General features: G+C 39.4%; 2 protein-coding genes and 1 long non-coding RNA gene across 4 annotated transcripts in view; 1 reads left to right on the top strand and 2 right to left on the bottom strand.

The window, feature by feature from the left end:
• Nucleotides 1-9418, bottom strand: part of obscnb (obscurin, cytoskeletal calmodulin and titin-interacting RhoGEF b) — a 49942-nt gene extending 40524 nt beyond the window's left edge. The window contains 12 exon segments of the mRNA XM_056738205.1: nucleotides 114-389; nucleotides 708-983; nucleotides 1138-1413; nucleotides 1747-2022; nucleotides 2919-3087; nucleotides 3327-3433; nucleotides 3525-3791; nucleotides 3918-4220; nucleotides 4377-4637; nucleotides 4797-5066; nucleotides 6034-7136; nucleotides 9271-9418. Of these exon segments, the coding sequence (XP_056594183.1) occupies nucleotides 114-389; nucleotides 708-983; nucleotides 1138-1413; nucleotides 1747-2022; nucleotides 2919-3087; nucleotides 3327-3433; nucleotides 3525-3791; nucleotides 3918-4220; nucleotides 4377-4637; nucleotides 4797-5066; nucleotides 6034-7129 (3577 nt within the window). The 5' untranslated portion in view covers nucleotides 7130-7136; nucleotides 9271-9418.
• The window catches only part of LOC130413184 (uncharacterized), a 44552-nt gene extending 31408 nt beyond the window's left edge, over nucleotides 1-13144 (top strand). The window contains exon 3 of the long non-coding RNA XR_008905459.1: nucleotides 13014-13144. This is a non-coding gene — a long non-coding RNA (uncharacterized LOC130413184). The remainder of the gene's footprint in view (nucleotides 1-13013) is intronic.
• abcd4 (ATP-binding cassette, sub-family D (ALD), member 4) lies at nucleotides 11256-16254 on the bottom strand. Of its 2 annotated transcripts, none has more exons than XM_056738200.1 (19): nucleotides 15912-16254; nucleotides 15681-15799; nucleotides 15442-15569; nucleotides 15123-15262; nucleotides 14897-15013; nucleotides 14456-14581; nucleotides 14322-14372; nucleotides 14153-14247; nucleotides 13816-13937; nucleotides 13650-13741; nucleotides 13474-13572; nucleotides 13031-13248; nucleotides 12767-12858; nucleotides 12645-12681; nucleotides 12392-12441; nucleotides 12255-12307; nucleotides 11987-12063; nucleotides 11779-11894; nucleotides 11256-11670 (listed from the first exon to the last, which is right to left on the bottom strand). In XM_056738200.1, exons 1-19 carry the CDS (start codon nucleotides 15941-15943, stop codon nucleotides 11605-11607), a joined length of 1830 nt encoding a protein of 609 aa, XP_056594178.1. In that variant the 5' UTR covers nucleotides 15944-16254; the 3' UTR covers nucleotides 11256-11604. The 2 variants fall into 2 exon arrangements, with proteins under 2 accessions (XP_056594178.1, XP_056594179.1); XM_056738201.1 differs by having other exon boundaries at nucleotides 13031-13236.
• Nucleotides 16255-16936: the final 682 nt, after the last annotated feature.

Here is a 16936-nt window from a genome sequence, read left to right as displayed (position 1 = left end):
AATTTACATCAGTTTGGACAAGAATGGAAATTCTTGTTTTGAACCTTCCAGTGTCGGAAACAAAAAAATCCAAATAAGAAAAAACAAGCCAAAAAACACTGGCGTGTTCTCACCTTCCACGTGGATCTTATAGACAAGCTTTTCTTTTCCAGCTTCACAAGTGTACTCTCCAGCATCTTTCTTCTCCACATTCTCCAGCACAAGCTGACGGCTCTTGCCCTTTGATTCCATCTGTACACTCTTACTGGAGCTTACCTGCTTGCCATTCTTGAACCATTTCACCTCAGTCTTGGAGTCAGAAACTTCACAGCTCAGTGTGGCTTTCTGGGAAGCAGATACTTTGACTTCCTTCTGATAGGTGTCCTTGTTTGCAAAGGCAGCTTGAACGTCTGGTTGGCAGTCATGGGGCATAAAGGATACAATATCAGAAAGTAATATTCTTTGAGATAGTGTTACATTTAAATCATTACTAATCACTTTTTTCTCAAACAGAGTTTTACATATTGCTCTATTTATAAAGACCACATTTCTCTTATTTCTCTGAATGCTCTTTGTTAGAGACAACAAACATGGTAAATGCTTCATGTAAAGTTTTGTTTTGTCAAGCTTCATTGATTCTTTATTATTGTGGTCTTTTCTGTAAGGGAGAAAAATGAAACTGGAAACAAAGCCAACAGATATGACGTGAACACAGATGGTTTATATACCTGACACCTGAATCTTGAAGAACAGCTTTTCTTTTCCAGTTTCACAGGTGTACTCTCCAGCATCCTTGTTCTCCACATTCTCCAGAACAAGATGACGGCTCTTGCCCTTAGACTCCATATGTACACTCTTACTGGAGCTCAACTGCTTGCCATCCTTGAACCATTTCACTTCGGTCTTGGAGTCAGAAACTTCACAGATCAGCGTAGCTTTCTGGGAAGCAGATACTTTGACTTCCTTCTGATAGGTGTCCTTGTTGGAGAAAGCCGCTTGAATGTCTGGCAGGAAAATCACAGTGTATCAATACAGCATTAGAAGCAATTTACATCAGTTTGGACAAGAATGGAAATTCTTGTTTTGAACCTTCCAGTGTCAGCAACAAAAAAATATAAAGAAGAAAAAACAAGCCAAAAAACACTGGCGTGTTCTCACCTTCCACGTGAATCTTAAAGACCAGCTTTTCTTTTCCAGCTTCACAGGTGTACTCTCCAGCATCTTTCTTCTCCACGTTCTCCAGCACAAGCTGACGGCTCTTGCCCTTTGACTCCATCTGTACAGTCTTACTGGAGCTCAACTGCTTGCCATCCTTGAACCATTTCACCTCAGTCTTGGAGTCAGAAACTTCACAGCTCAGTGTGGCTTTCTGGGAGGTTGAAATCCTCACTTCTTTCTGATAAGAGTCTTTGTTTGAAAAGGCAGCCTGAGTTTCTGAAAGAACATTTACCATTGGGGTGTCATTTTATGTCATCATCAAGACAAAACACCACACCACTTTTGTTTAAAATTTAATTAACATATCTTTGATCAATTCCAATGATGAACAAATATTGTCAGCAATTATCTGACATTGGCATGATAAATGGCAACATTAAATTTGCAAAAAATTTATCAACTTTTCCTATGCTGAATGAACATTTAGCGTTTAGCTTAACCAGCACTGTTCAAAAACCATAGTTATGACATTAATTAAGTATTTTGGCACGTCTGATTAATCATGTTCATTAAATTTTTTAGATTCAGACTAATTAGCACTAGCCTTACCTTTTATCTTGACCAGGAATGTCATCTTGTCCTCTGGGGTTTCACATGAGTAGCGTCCTTCATCGCTCTGCTTGGCACTCTTGATGACCAGCTTTCTTTGCGTCCCTTGAGAGACAAAGGTTGTCCTCTTGTCCTCAGTTATTTCTTTCTGGTCTTTCTTCCACACAACAGTGGTTCCAGGAGAAGCAACCTCACAGCTCAACACTACGTCACCCATCAGAGCTTCGCTCTCCTGGGGCTGGGCCCTCTGCGTGTTAACAAACTTAGCTGGTTCTTCTGTTAGGAGAAATGGAGGTAGTGACACTAAACGGTTTGTTCTTTTAACATGGAATGGATTTAAATACATAAAATAAGAAATACAGTTACATTCAATGTTGACACACATTTAAATAACATACAGTAAACTGTATAGATATTTGGTAAAGAAACTGTCAGTACTCTAACATCTAGAGGCTAGGAATATAAGTTTGATGTTGGGAAATAGGCATTTATATTTATGTTCATTTAGGCCGACTTTACAAGAATATAAGGTATCAACAGCAGGTACAACAGTTTACGGAGCTGCTTCCAGTTGCTTAAATTTTATGTTCCTCAAATGTGATGGACACAATTATGGATGTATTGAAGAATCATTGAATGATTCCAATATTGCTATTGACTTTATCAATAGGAGGTGTTCGGTCAGATTGTTCAGGAATATCTCTATGGTTTTATTTACGTCTGCAATGGCAAAATCATATAGCATTTGGTGTAGTACTGTATGCTTCCCTTTCTTTAAGTCGTATTGAAATACAAATCTATTTCCTAACTAATGTCCATTAGTCAGGCATATTGAATATGAGAGCTGCATGAGTGCTAAGCAGCTCTGTTACCTGACAACACACCCTCCTGACACTTCCTGTTGAGTGTAGCTTTGGCCCAGCTGTTCCTGGCTGTCACCACTGACCTCTTTCACAATTTATCCATGCAGTACTGTCTGTACTAAGCTTGGATAGGAAGTACTGACTACACATCCCTCAATGTAACTGTTGGGATATGGAAATCCCCTCATATTAGTACTACATGCATCTTGTTTACCTCCCTTATTATTTGACAGGGTGCTCTTTTTGACTATAAATATGATTCCATACAGATTTAATTTATATACATGCAGAGTCTGAAAATGAAATCACCTTTGAGGGCTAGTTGAACAGACATTTTATCACCATCACACATGCATTCGTAGACGCCCACATCTTCATGGGTAACATTGTGGACTGTTAGTATGCGTTTGCGGTCTACACTTGTGGCTTCATATTTTTTACCCATCCTCAACTCCTTCCCATTCTTCATCCAGGTGACCTGCAGCACAAGATGAAATTTAAAGAATGGATCCAGGTTAAAACGTGTAATTCCACCATAACCAAATGGAACATCAGGGAAATTCGTTTTTTTAAGAATTCAACCAACAAACGGTTTCCTCTGTCGTTTTCATAATAAGCTTGGATAGGATTTGGAACATAAAAAAACATCAAATTACAGGTGCTGTGTGTAATGTCTTGGCTCTGAAAACAGACAGCAAAAAATGGGCTTGGTATTACCTGCACACTAGAATTGGACACTTCTGTGTACATCTGTGCAGAGGAATGTATACTGAAGGTAAACACCTCCCCCCGAGAAGACTTGTTGGTGAAACGTGCTGCCGGAGCTAGAGAAAAAAGATCAAAAGACAATGTTGTCACATTTTTTTCTATCAGGGGAGAAACAGCTGCCATCCAGCCCCAAAGTTGGTCTCTTACCTTTAACATGAAGCGTGCCAACACTCTGAGATCCACCACCCACAAATCTGACCTGTGCCCCATCCAGGTCCATGGACACCTCCCTGATAACAAGTGTGTGTGTTGTCTTTGAGCGCGTGATCAGGTATTCAGATCCACTACGGATCATTCGGTCATTTATTGTCCAGGAGGCAGAACATACAGCTGACAGCTCAACAGTGAAAGTGGCCTCTTCACCCGCATGTGCACTACAGCTTACAAGGCCTGTCTTCACTGACCCTGTGGGCTCTGATCAGATAAAAAACAACATCCGGTTAAGTTTTACATTCACAATATTCTAGAAAGCCGATGTTTTCTTGCAAGGCACATACAGTATAATTTGACCACAGCATGCAACTGAAACCTCTTTCTTACCAAGGTAAAACGTTCCAGGTATCTCCAAGTAGGCACTCTGACCGAAATCGTTGACTGCTGATATACGGAATTGAAAACTTGCCTCCTCAGGGATTTCCTTAATGGTGTATTCAGTACTAGACACAGTCGTACTAGTTACTTTAACCCAGGTTTGAACTCCCACCTTCCTACGCTCCACAATGTAACCCGTGATGGGGACAGGCCGGTCACTATCTGGTGGGGACCAGCATAGCGTGAAAGATGAATCTGTCTTGTTCCGCACCGTCGGTTCAACTGGGGGATCTGGTGGATGTTTCCTCGGTGCTGAAATGTTCAAGTGTTATCATAAAAGATACATAACATAACCTCTCTAAACGTATTCTACTAGATGCAATGATAGATTTTTTAGACTATAAGAAGACGGGTCGGACAAAGTGTTCAACTGCAGGTTAGCATCCCACACTTGCAAAATGTACTCACCAGTAACAGAGAAGCGAGTGGACGTCTTGCAGTCAAGGGCGATGAAGGCCACCTCACCTGAGTCCTCTGCGGTACATTCACGAATCGTTAGGGTGTACTGTCTGTTTATGCGGGCGATTATAATTCGGGAGTCCTCTTTTAGCCTTTCCCCATTCCTGGTCCAATATGCATCATCTACTGGTTGCTCAAGTTCAACGCAGAAGATCACTGTATCGCTAACCGGCACCACTGTCCGCCTAGGCAGCTTTTTAGTGATGTTCCCTGGAATAGGAGAGAAGAGTCTTAATGAGCAAAGACAAAACAATTCTTTGGAAAATCTAATTTGTATGCATTCGAAAAGTACCTTTTGGCGTTACTTGGTAAACAACAATTTTCAAACCAATTTAATCAACCTTACAGGTGTGGTGTTCAGAGCTTTACCCAAAACTGTTAGTTCTGCCACGGTGCGACTGCCCTCCTTCATCTCGCAGATATAGACGGCATCATCGTTGGTGGTAACGTTGTGAATTGTGAGGCGACGTAATGTACCCTCCTGATCCAGGCGGTACTTAGCATTTTGTTCTAGACAAGTCTCTTCCATGTACCATTTGGCTTGGGTGTTCGACATTGGTACCTCACATTGCAAAGTTGCCGTTTCCTTTTCCTTCACCTCGACATCCTGCAACTTCCTCTTAAATGGAATCTTTGGCTCTGACAAGGATACATGGAGTATTAGGGAGCTCAGCAAAGATCGATTTGTTTATGCAATTTAATTTCAAATAGTTTAGGTCTGCACATTATGGTTAAAGTGACGTAACTGACTTAATATGGGAGGGGGCAGACATTTCAATGTTCCTCAGTATGTAATTTCTTATCTGGAAGATATGGTTAACATTCTAGATGAGCTCAAGTTGATAAAGTAAAACTTGTTTTCACAAATACAGCCTTACAAATGTCATGAACTTCACACTTCTAACCATCACACATGGACGTCACTACACTTTGGATTGGAATTGCAGACTGGCATCTGTCTACGTTTCTGTGACCTTTCTACAAGGTGCCTATGGCATGAGAGTGGAGATGAAGGCACAGCAAAACACTATTGCTACACTTCTGGCTAAATTTAGAATGACCACTTAATTGATAGTCTGTTGAAGATCATTATGTTGCATTTGTTAACAATGACTGGTCTTACAACAACTTTGGATTATGGAAAAATGGTAAATGTAGAAATCTCATGCTGATATCATGCTGTATGGAAAGTCACCAGCGCAGTGGCGTCAGACGGGACAACTAACCATCGCAACAACTGTGAACTTATCATCACCAGCAGAAAATAGGTGTAACGCTACACCCTGTTAAAGACTCTTGCTAGAACTTTGCTGCGATGAGATGAAGTTGAATGGCAAAGATGACTGTCAGCAATAGATCCGACAGACATTTTGATTTGATCTGATTGTGATTGACATTTACATCCAAAGCAATTTACAAATGAGAGATTATTTAAGTGACTTTTCGTCCAACAATACATGTAGTCTACTCAGCAGTAATTTACTGATCTTGTGTGTTTAGTCTTTGATTTAAACATTGATCATATTGTAAAACACTAACTTTCTTTGTACTTGAATAGTCATTTTGGACTCAGGATGCAGTTCACAATAATAGATATAACTCATACCTTTGACAATCACTAGCACAGCGCTGTAGGTCTGTCCAGCCATGTTAGATGCGTTGCAGGTGTACAGCCCATTATCACTCTGCTTGCAGTACAGCACCTTGAGGATGAAATTCTCTGCCTGATCCTCATACATAACTTGTCTGCGGCCTTCGCTGATGTTTGACCCATCTTTCCGCCAAATAATCTGCGGTTTCGGATGACCTGTGACAAAACAGCTGAGCTTTGCGTGTTTACCCTCGGTCACCGTACAGGTGCGGGTAAACACACCTTTGGGCAACATGTTCGCCAGGGCCGAAACCCTCTGCTCATGATCATAGGCTAGCCCCAAGCTGCCAAGTTCTTCGGTGATCTTCGAGGATGAGGTCGTAAGCGAGGTGGAGGAGCTTTCCATGGTGCGGTAGATGGAGATGTCTCTCCGCATCTCTTCTTTTCGCTTCTGCATTTGCGAGAGGAGGGAGGTGCTCTTATCGGCGTTGAGAAGATGGGTGTCCTGCATGTCCACTACCAGGGTGGCGGCGGATTGAGCACGGCCGATAGAGTTCTGCACACGGCAGGTGTACGTTCCACTGTCCATGCTCCGAACGCTTTGAATCCGCATGGAGCTGGATTCGTTATCTGATGTGATCTTGATACGGTTGGTCTCACCCAGGTAGCGACCGTCTTTCTCCCAATCATAGGTTGGTGGAGGATGTGCTGCAACACGGCAATAGAAGGTAACATCACCGCCCAGACCCACTCGGCTGGAGACGGGCTTCACTGTAAACACCGGAGCACGATCTACAGCAGCTGGAGGCAATCCTACCTTCAGGGTCACAGCTGCATACGCCTCTCCGACATTGTTCTTGGCACGGCACATGTACTGACCGCTGTCTTCAAGAGTAAGATCGTAGATGGTGAGGCGATAAACGCTGCCATCCTCGACAGTCTTGAAGCGCCCCCCTGCAGAAAGAATGAGTTTGTCTTTCTCCCAGGTGACAACAGGTACAGGGTTTCCAACGATAGTTGAGCTGAGGGAGGCATCTCGCCCCACACTGAGCTGAAAGGCTTTGGGTCGAGTTAGAAAGCGTGGGGCCCCACCAAATAGATTCTGATCCATTATTTCTCTGCAGAAAGGAAACAATACTGATTTTAGTCAAAGCAGTTGTGCGTACAGATTCATATAGACATACTTATTCAAAACTAAGACAAGTTGTACCCCAATCAAGTGCAGTGTAGTTTTGTTGGTTTGTACTTTGACCCTCACCATTTTTTGCAGACAAAATAACTTTACTGGCTACACAAAAGACTCAGATTCCATCTCTGCTTATGCAACATACCGTTTTTTTGGTTAATCATCTTTAGACAGGAAGGATAGTTAAAACAGTAAAAACAAAACTGCATTTGACAGTCATTTGATGGCACAGAACATGGCTACCAATTCTCTGATTAGCTTCTCCACACCACAAGACCCTTTTCAACAAATTCTTCCCGTAAGAAAATAAATATTAGCAGAGATTTTGGAGAAAACTTTGTGGGTTGCGAAAACTTCGGAATACTTTCTCAAAAATCAAAAATTAGTTTTTTTTATCCTAGGGGCCAAATTAACTAACGGCTTTCGTCAGCGCAAATGCCTCTGATGGCGTAAAAAAATGACTGCTGGTATTTACTGAAGACACACAGTGAAAACATGCGCTGAAAATCTGTGGACACAGAGTTTTTTCGCAACGCCATTTTTGTGAGGTTTGCACTTGTTATTGAACTGGTATTTGCAGCTTTATTTAACGACACAACATTTACATTACATTACATTTAGGCATTTGGCAGACGCTTTTATCCAAAGCGACTTACAGTGCACTTATTACAGGGACAATCCCCCTGGAGCAACATGGAGTAAAGTGTCTTGCTCAAGGACACACTGGTGGTGGCTGCTGGGATCGAACCAGCAACCTTTGATTTACCAGTTCAGTGGTTTAACCCACTAGACCACATCTCCACAAGAAAGCATGTCTTAAACCCTGCTCTAATGTGCGCTGGTATTGGTAGATTGCCTTCTTAGTAGTTCACCCACAGAAATTTCCACTCCCATTGAAATGACCCCCTTGGGCTTTTTTGCCCTGTTGAGTAAATCTGGCTCTTGGTAGGAACGACCTATATTGAGTACCCTGTGACTGTACTGTAGGTCATTTTAAGAGGGCTGGGTCTGTAATTAGTGTACTGTAAGTCAGTGTGAATAAAAAGAGTCAACCGATGACACGACTAATGACAATGTCACTAATAACCATGTCAGGAACGATCCTGAAATAAACATGAGCTGAGTGCTACTCGTTTTCAATGACCTCTTCAAAAGAGAAGAGTTAAAAGAGAGAAGAGTTAAACAAAATCAAATTACAAAAGGCTTCTTAATATAAGAAATAATTACTTGACGTAAATGTAAATAACATTTTTAGAGATCAAGTAATACTCATATATACCTAAACAAGTTTATTGTATATACAAGAATAAATACTATGTTGTGGGGCAAATCATCCAAAGTTTAATGTGATGGAAAACCACAAAGATCCAACAGTATATACTGCCTTTAAACTCTTGACAAAATAATCAGATGAACAAAAAACTATCCAAGATATTATACCCAAAACAAACAATGCCCTCAGAAATAAATCCTACCATCTCAAACGCAACATAGAAATCTGACCACACAACACCATTTCAACTGGTGATGTGGAATTTCAGCACAACAAACTTAAACAAAAGGATGTTGGTCTTTGGAAACGTGACATTTGCCATCTCCGACACCTCACTCCCCTGAGCCGGCCGTCCCCAAAATAACCTCAGCTGTCAGCCTTCATCTCCAGTATGTCCATTTGTAGAAGAGATCAGACCTGAGCTGTGATAGGACATCACTACAACAATGTGTTATACATGTACATTTCTGTCAATGGCCGTTCTTCCTAAAGACGTGAATTCAATCTTACGGCGCAACAAAAGTTGAACGTCAAAATGTCCATCCCCCTAAAACATATTTCATCTTAAACATGAAAAGCAATTCTATATTTATATTTAGACTGAGGAATGCTACAGTGTGTAATAAGGAAACAAGCACAGAATCAATAGACTGATGATTTGTGAATTAATAAAAATCTATCCTTCAAAAACATCCACTGCATTTTAAAGAAGCAACCGTTCTCAGAAACTTGACATTGATTATAAGTTACCGGGTTCACCTTTCAATATGCCATAATAAATAAAGCTACTTACCCTTATTCTCCTCAAGCTACAGCGGATAGAAAGCAGAACAGTCCTTCATAAATATCCGATGTTGGCATAAGATTATATCCATGTAAAACAGGTAAATTCCGTGTACTTTAGAGGAGCGACGACAGTGTATTTTATCCCCCAGTGTCTTTGCTTTCAGTGTGACAAATAGCTGACGCTCCTCTCTCGGCCCTGCCTCCTGTTTAAAATAGACGTGTCACTTACCAGAACTAATGTCGACACTACACCGGACAGGTTTTGATGAAAACAAGCCCCTAGAAAATGTCCACTTTAAAGTTACTTATAGCTATTTTATACAATCTGTTACTGTGTTTGACTATTGACAACTTACTTTTTTTTGCTACAAAATTCCATGATGTTCAAGGTTCAAATATCAAAGTTATCAAAAGTATGTTGCAACAGTTACAGGTGTGCTAGCAGATTTACCAATTGACATATTTCTAAATGTTATAAATCGCAATAAAACAACACACATTGACAATTTAGCATAATTGAAATTGCAAAGAAATGACAGATACAAAACAGCCCTGAAATACAAACACGCACCTGAATGTCATATAAATAAATGACAAGACGATGGATATTTATATAAATAAAAGCAACAAAAGTTAATATACAGTTATTATATAAAAACATACCGGTAACATTTGAACATGATTCAACTATTAAATAGCAGATTAGTTAATATAACCCAAAAATGCATACATATAGTTTACATCAAAGTCAAATATGGAACATTTAGGATACTGTCAAAGTACAGATTAATTTGTTATAATATGGATGTTTTTTTTCTAGTGTGAGAATTCCAGTGTGATTTAAACACCCTCATTTATAACCTCCATTTACACTCTTGCCCTAGTTCATAAAAACCTCTTAATGGAAAAGTTTACTCTACTGATTATCTCATACTTTCCTTAAAGGCTGGTGGGTCTTTCCCATCCCATCTCTCTCTCTCTCTCTCTCTCTCTCGGTGTTGATTGACAGCAGCAGATTGGTCAGGCTCACATTTTGAACTGTTTGAAACTCAATCAGTCGGATCAGCTGAGCTCTTTGGTAGGAGGGATCACTGTGATCTCTATTTTCTGCTACTTTGGTTGCAAATGTTTCTCTTTTGCAGGACAGTAGAATTAAAATAACACGGTTTTGCTCAAGTACCATTAAAAAAATGTAAGGCTACTAATGTGCAGAATACGTGTGATCCGTGTTTATTTTAGTCTGAACAAGTTCTATTTAAACACTGTCACTATTAAGTATTGCCCGTATGACAACAGATATGTTCATCTTGCTCCAACTCCTTAAAGACATCAAGATGGATCTTTATTTCAACGTGTACACAATGTTAATTCCGAGCTGAATTACAGTAAATTCACATGATTAAACGTTGTTATTGGATTTAAAGTGATACTTCACCCAAAAATGTAAATTCTGTCATCATTGACTCACCTTCGAGTCGTTTACAAATGTGTTTAAATGTCTTTGTTCTGATGAACACAGAGAGAGATATTTGGAAGAATGCTTTTAACCAAACAGATCTCAATACCCATTGACTCCCATAGTAGGAAAAAATACAATGTCCGTCAAAAGTGCTGTCCTACAATCTTGAAAAATGTCTTCTTTTGTGTTCAACAGTACAATGGGGAGTCATTATAAGCATTCTTCCAAATATCTTTCTCTATGTTCATCAGAACAAAGACATTTAAACACATTTGGAACAATTCGAAGGCCAGTAAACAATGACCGAATTTACATTTTTGGGGGAAGTGTCACTTTACGTACTTTTGATATTTGGGGATAGAAAATGTTGGCCCTCTCCTGGTCACACACTACAATATCATTTTTGTAAAATTCATCCAATAACTTAAATGTAGTCAAGAACTAGAAATTTAGATCTCTTAAAATATAAAATATTGGTCATTTAAAATATAGAATTGTTTATCTTAACTTATTGAAACCACTGACAAAACTGATAATATAGAATTATTTATTATTCATAATATTAATAAAACAATTACTGTAAGATTGATCATTTACTATACTTCACATTTAATTTTTGTACACGTTGTGTACAAAATTCCCTTAATTTCTTTGGCAAGTAACAACCAATAAAGGTTGAACAAAGCAGAATATGCTTAGACAATCTGGTTTAAAAGTAAATACAGTAGCTTAATATTATATCAATTGACGGCTGTATTAGAAATAAGTACATTGCAGTCCGCTGTCAAGTAAACATTAAAACACTTCAAGTCTCAATCTATCTGGGTTCAATTCACCCATAATCACAGTCCAGACCAATATTATCCTGTTCATTCTGAACGTTCACTCTTTGAGTTTAGCGAGTTCCCATTTGCCACCTTCACACAGTCGCAACATTACATCATGATGCTGGTAATAAAAAAACAAAAAAGGGCAAAATCAACATACTGAAAACAACATGCATATTTAAAGTATTGTTTGTGGTGTGTTACATCAGTTAAAGTGAGAAGTCATCACCTTTTCCAGACTTCTCCTGTGACCCACGCTGATGAGGGTCATACCCAGCTGCTTACAGGCTTCATACAGCTGCTCTTCTGCCTCTTCTGTCAGAGCACTAGTGGCTTCATCCAATACTGACACAAACATCATTAGAACACGTGAACAACGAATCATTTACTGGTTTCTTGAACTTCAGCAGTAAATGTACAAGAGTTTGTGAAGGTACCTGCATATGTGGGCTGCAGATAGAAGAGTCTGGCGAAGCAAAGCCTCTGCATTTCTCCTGGTGACAAAACATCGTACCTGCAAAAAGCCAGGAATCACATTTTCATCCTATTTAAAACATTTGGTTGAAGAAACACAAACAGGGCAAATTTACAAACTTGTCACATTCGATGTGTGGAAGAGCCCGAGTGAAAGGCAGTTGTAACGTTGCATGTTTTTGTGAGGGATGAAAAGGAAAGGAGCAATGCGTCCAAGTGTATGTTTCTTACCAACTCCAGTCTGGATTCGCATTCAGTCCTCCGGTCCTGCTCAGAAGATTCGACTGATACACAGAAACAAATGCGTGCTTTTTTTACAAAATAGCTTTAAAAAGCTATTTGTGAACTGTAAACTGATGCAGTCTTACCAAACCACAGAGTTCCAGGTATTTAAATATTCTTTCATCATCTACAGACCCTATGATGAGAATTGGAACTTGTTTAAGTGTGAAAAGTTTTTGAACCAGTTCAATAAGTGTTTTTCACATTCTTTGCATAATTATATATGTAATATACGTTTCTATAATCACAATGCAACTAAATCAGGAGCGCCACATCTTTATGTATTGGTTAAATAAACTATCACGTTTTCTTATGAATTATAAATAGAGTCATCTATACCTGATGCTGGATATATGTCTTTTAACGGATAGATCACCTGCGGGAAAAAGAGGGCCATCAAGATCAAAATGTATATTTGGCATATAATCTCAGAATAAGAATGCGAGCAAGAGTTTCTTCACCTGCTCTCTCAGAGTGCCGTCAGTCAGATATGGTTTCTGTGGTAAGAACATCACGCCCCTCGGTCCAAAACATGTGGTCATCTCCACAGAACCTGAAGAAGAGATGCAAACTTTATCAAATAAAAATAATGTTCAGATGTAAAAGACAACAGTGGTTTATATGTTATAGCGCCCTCATGTGTCCATATGTAACCTGTGTTTCCCCAAGTTTAGAAATGGTTGTGCTTGTTTCCTTTTTCTCTTTTAGTAAATGTTTTCATGTACCACTGCATGGCTCCCAGAGGAAGTTGAGGACCCTCAGCAAGGAGGTTTTTCCGGTTCCTGTGTTTCCTACCACGAGCAGGTGCTCTCCTTGAGTGATCCTTATGGTCAGATCCTTCACGAGAAGCTCCTGTGAGACGGGCGATCTATAAGATAGCCGATCCAACACAAACGCTGTGTCTGCTGGGATGTCGTTAGCCTCTTTGTCACTTGAACAGAAACTAATAATGTAAGAGTAACTTAATATTGAAATCTTTTGGGTCTATCTTTTTGAACTCCAAAGTGCATTATACAGCTACAGTTATGGTGAACTTTTAATGCTTTCTTTTTTACTCGACTTTAGCATCTTAATTCCCCTCGTAATTTTATTTCGTTTTATTAAAATTAGTTACATTTTTCAGTCATGTCCTGTTCCTTTTTTAATAGTTTACATACAGAACTCTTACCCGTGGAAGTGGCCTGTTTTCTTTGTCAGTGGATCGTATCTGTCCGGGATGCACTGCTTCTTTGCAATATCAGACATTGCTTCCCTTAGTTCTCCAATTCTAAAATTTCAAAAGAAATAACGTGCGTTGTTATTTGAAAACTGACTGTGGCACAGAACAGAATGTGTCTCCCTCACCTGTGTGTGTATCCGGCGACATCAGACACAGTGGTTGAAAGGTCTATTAACTGTGTAAAGCTGTTTATAAGATAAATGCAGACAAAGGCGTTCTGAAACAAACAGGACATGAGATTCACACATTGGGTTTCTCTGCTCTGTCTTAATGTTTGTTAACGCGTCTCACCCTACTGACGAGTGCACTCAGTTCTCCAGGTGTCAGGCCGTCGTACACCCCAGCAAAAATGGGTATTGCTATAACAACATAGCTGAGGATGCTCCCCATGTAGTCAAAGGTATTCACCCCAACTGAAAAGAGAAAATACACTTTGTAAGGCCGTCAAACCAAAAATCCTCATGATAGTATGTAGGTTTGACGATTACAAAACAGTATGTTGTGTTCACGGAACAGAGAACTACTGTAAATGAAGTCGAAAAAGCTTGAACCCACAACCCTGAATTTCAACTGAGCTGAGATGTTTCAGTATAGAGCTCTCAGAGAAGAGAGGAGAAGAGGTTCTTACTGTAAAGCCAGAACTCTTTGTTCATCAGACTTCTCTGTGTGGATAAGAGTATCTGTAGCCTTTGGTTGGTTCGCATTTGTTCCACTTTTCCGGCCCTGAACAACAACATCGTCATCACCTTTTGGTGTGTTTAAATCTGTAGCCAGAAATACCGAAAGAACAAACTGACCAGTAAAAAGCGGCAGATTCAGCATTTACTCGAATCTGCATGTGTTTGAACCTGGAAACATCACACCGGCAAAACACATGAGAATAAAGGCGAACACAAAGAACTGCTGAAATAGCCCATCAAAAAAGATTTACCTGAAGTCTCCCTCAAGCCTTTCTTGCTCAACCAGCATGGACACAACGGGTCCAATCAAAATCTTATTAATAAACATTCCAATACAGAAGTAGCCAAAGATGCTTACAAATCCAATCCAACCAGCACTGTGAAACAAGAACATTAATAAATCAACACAGGGAAAAGAAGTCGTTTCATTGTGCAAATATTAAACGTGGTCACAGATCTGATCAAAGCTTGACGAAAAGTATAAATGTTTCTCTTTAAAGTCTGTTAAAATACAGGTCGCTTTGAGCTTTCCTGTAGCTAGTATAACATGGTGCTCGCAATGACACGGTGATGAGTTCCATGCCTAAGAAATGCACATGATTATAATAAAGAGCTTGAAAAATCTGAATAAAACATAATTTAATATGAATATGTGATTAAAGAGAGATGAACACATCTGGCCTCTTTCTCACCTGTTGAAGCACTGATAGGTGTAGTAAGAGATGGTAAATGGGGAAATAAGAAGTCGACTAGCCATGGTGCTCATCTGCTTACATAACCGCTCGACATCCTGACTGATGCGCTGGTCTCTGTTTACACGCACATGCGGACACACCGTAACAAAGACAAAGGTCTCTAAAACACTGACATTTTTCCATATAAAATAAAAATGACACCGGTGTCTTGTGAATACATTACGGGTTGTCGATGTCTTTGTGCAGTATGTTGAGGGTGTAGTAAACACAACCCTGAAAGTATGTGTCGTGGAGTTCTTCGGTTAAAGTCTTCCTCCACCTCACATACAGCAGGCTGCAGATGTACTGGTCCAGACTCTTCAGCTGAGAACAGATTTTTTTCAAATATAAATGTTAATTAAATTATGCCAGTAGACGAAACCCACTTAAAATGAATACACACGGCATCAATGTGCACCCCTGTTTTTGCTCTTAAGTAAATGATCAGAAGGAGCACTGGTTTATTATCATCTCACTGGTTCATATTTATTGGACAAACTTACTGCGGAGTTAATCAGGATGAGGAAAACTGCAAAGGCCACCAGTTCTCTGAACCTTCCATAATTCTTGTCCGACAGAACCTCATAGAACTGACTGGGAATGAGACCCACTTGATAAATCACGAGCTGTACTGAAATCAAATGAAAGATATTGAACAATCACACTAGAATAAAACAAACAAGACAAGTTAATACACAAAATATAATTAAGCGCACGAATGATAGATGCTAATAAAACACACCTGAAAGTGTGACTCCAAGAAGGGTCAAGAACATCCGCACATTTTGGTTGGACCAGGACGGGAAAAGGGTCTTCAGAATGCTGCAGAACCTCTGAAGGAACTTCCAGTCCAGTTTTGGTCTTGGAGACAAATTCACACAACTTAAGAAACTTTTTCAGATAGATGTATCGTGACTTCACACAAATGAGTAAATCTTTCTTTATTTTTTAAGAAGACGAATGGATTCCTCACCGTTTTACACTGATGTTGTTTATTTGTGGCATTGTGAAAGTATTGTGCGACCTCCTGACCAGCGAATCGTATTCTTTCCGATTATTTCAAATAAGTTATAACATTTATTGGATGAGCTTTGGGTTCAAAGTCTGAGTCAGCATGTGACAAAGTGTAAAACATGATTCAACAGTTGTGAACTAAAACATCCGATGCCTCTTTCTACAATTGCACAGGCAAATTAAAACAACAGGAAATGCGATAATAAAACTTTAAAAATCCCACTTCTGTCACATCAGTAAGAACATAAACTCATGACCTGTTAGTTTTTTATCCGGTTATTCCGTCACATCATGAACCGGAATTCTTCTTCGACATTATAATGTGAACGCGCACATGCTGTCAGACACCGCAGCGCCACCTGCCGTAGAGAAATCATTACGACACAACTGCCCAGTTGGTTTAAAATTGAATACAAATCATACAAGAATCAATACTTTAAACAAATAAACAATCGAAAATACATAATATACAGGTAATGCATTTAATAATATGAAACTATTGATATACTTGCATAAACTATTATATAAAATCGAAATAATTTGAGTTTAATTTAATCACGCTGCTGAATGTAAAATATTTAAATGTAATAATGTAAAAAGATTTATTTTCACGCCAGTCCGGTGTTAATCTTCACATAAACGCCGGAAAAGTTTCCCTCTTTCTCTATTCATGAGCCAATCGCTATCATACGAGGTCACACAAACCAATCAATTTCAGTATCACTGTGTGACGTCATCAAGCCTGCTTGTTGGTAACAGGTGAGACTTCAACATTTGATGGATTATTGAAGAATATTAAAACGAATGAATATGACAGGATGATATTCGCAGTATAAAGCGGAGGATGAGGGTGAGTGGAGTTCTCGTTCAGTCATTTATTCATGATTGTTTGTTTGTCATCTGTTTAATTCATTCATATTGACATGCGTTGAGTTTTTGCTCTGAAGGATATATTTATTCATATAAAAACTGGCAAATATCTGT

The sequence above is a fragment of the Triplophysa dalaica genome, chromosome 23 (assembly GCF_015846415.1).
Source record: "Triplophysa dalaica isolate WHDGS20190420 chromosome 23, ASM1584641v1, whole genome shotgun sequence".
Classification (NCBI taxonomy): Eukaryota; Metazoa; Chordata; class Actinopteri; order Cypriniformes; family Nemacheilidae; genus Triplophysa; species Triplophysa dalaica.
Note: the sequence above shows the minus strand (reverse complement) of the source record. Positions and strands in the feature narration are given on the sequence as shown.

What these genes read in the sequence shown, in the direction of transcription:
- abcd4 (XM_056738200.1), bottom strand. Translation starts at nt 15,943, where the DNA reads ATGCCACAAATAAACAACATCAGTGTAAAACG. An exon ending in GTCGCCGGATACACACACAG is followed by an intron (nt 13,573 to 13,649) that starts GTGAGGGAGACA and finishes TTGAAATTTTAG; the next exon opens with AATTGGAGAACTAAGGGAAG. An exon ending in ACGGCACTCTGAGAGAGCAG is followed by an intron (nt 12,682 to 12,766) that starts GTGAAGAAACTC and finishes TTTTTCCCGCAG; the next exon opens with GTGATCTATCCGTTAAAAGA.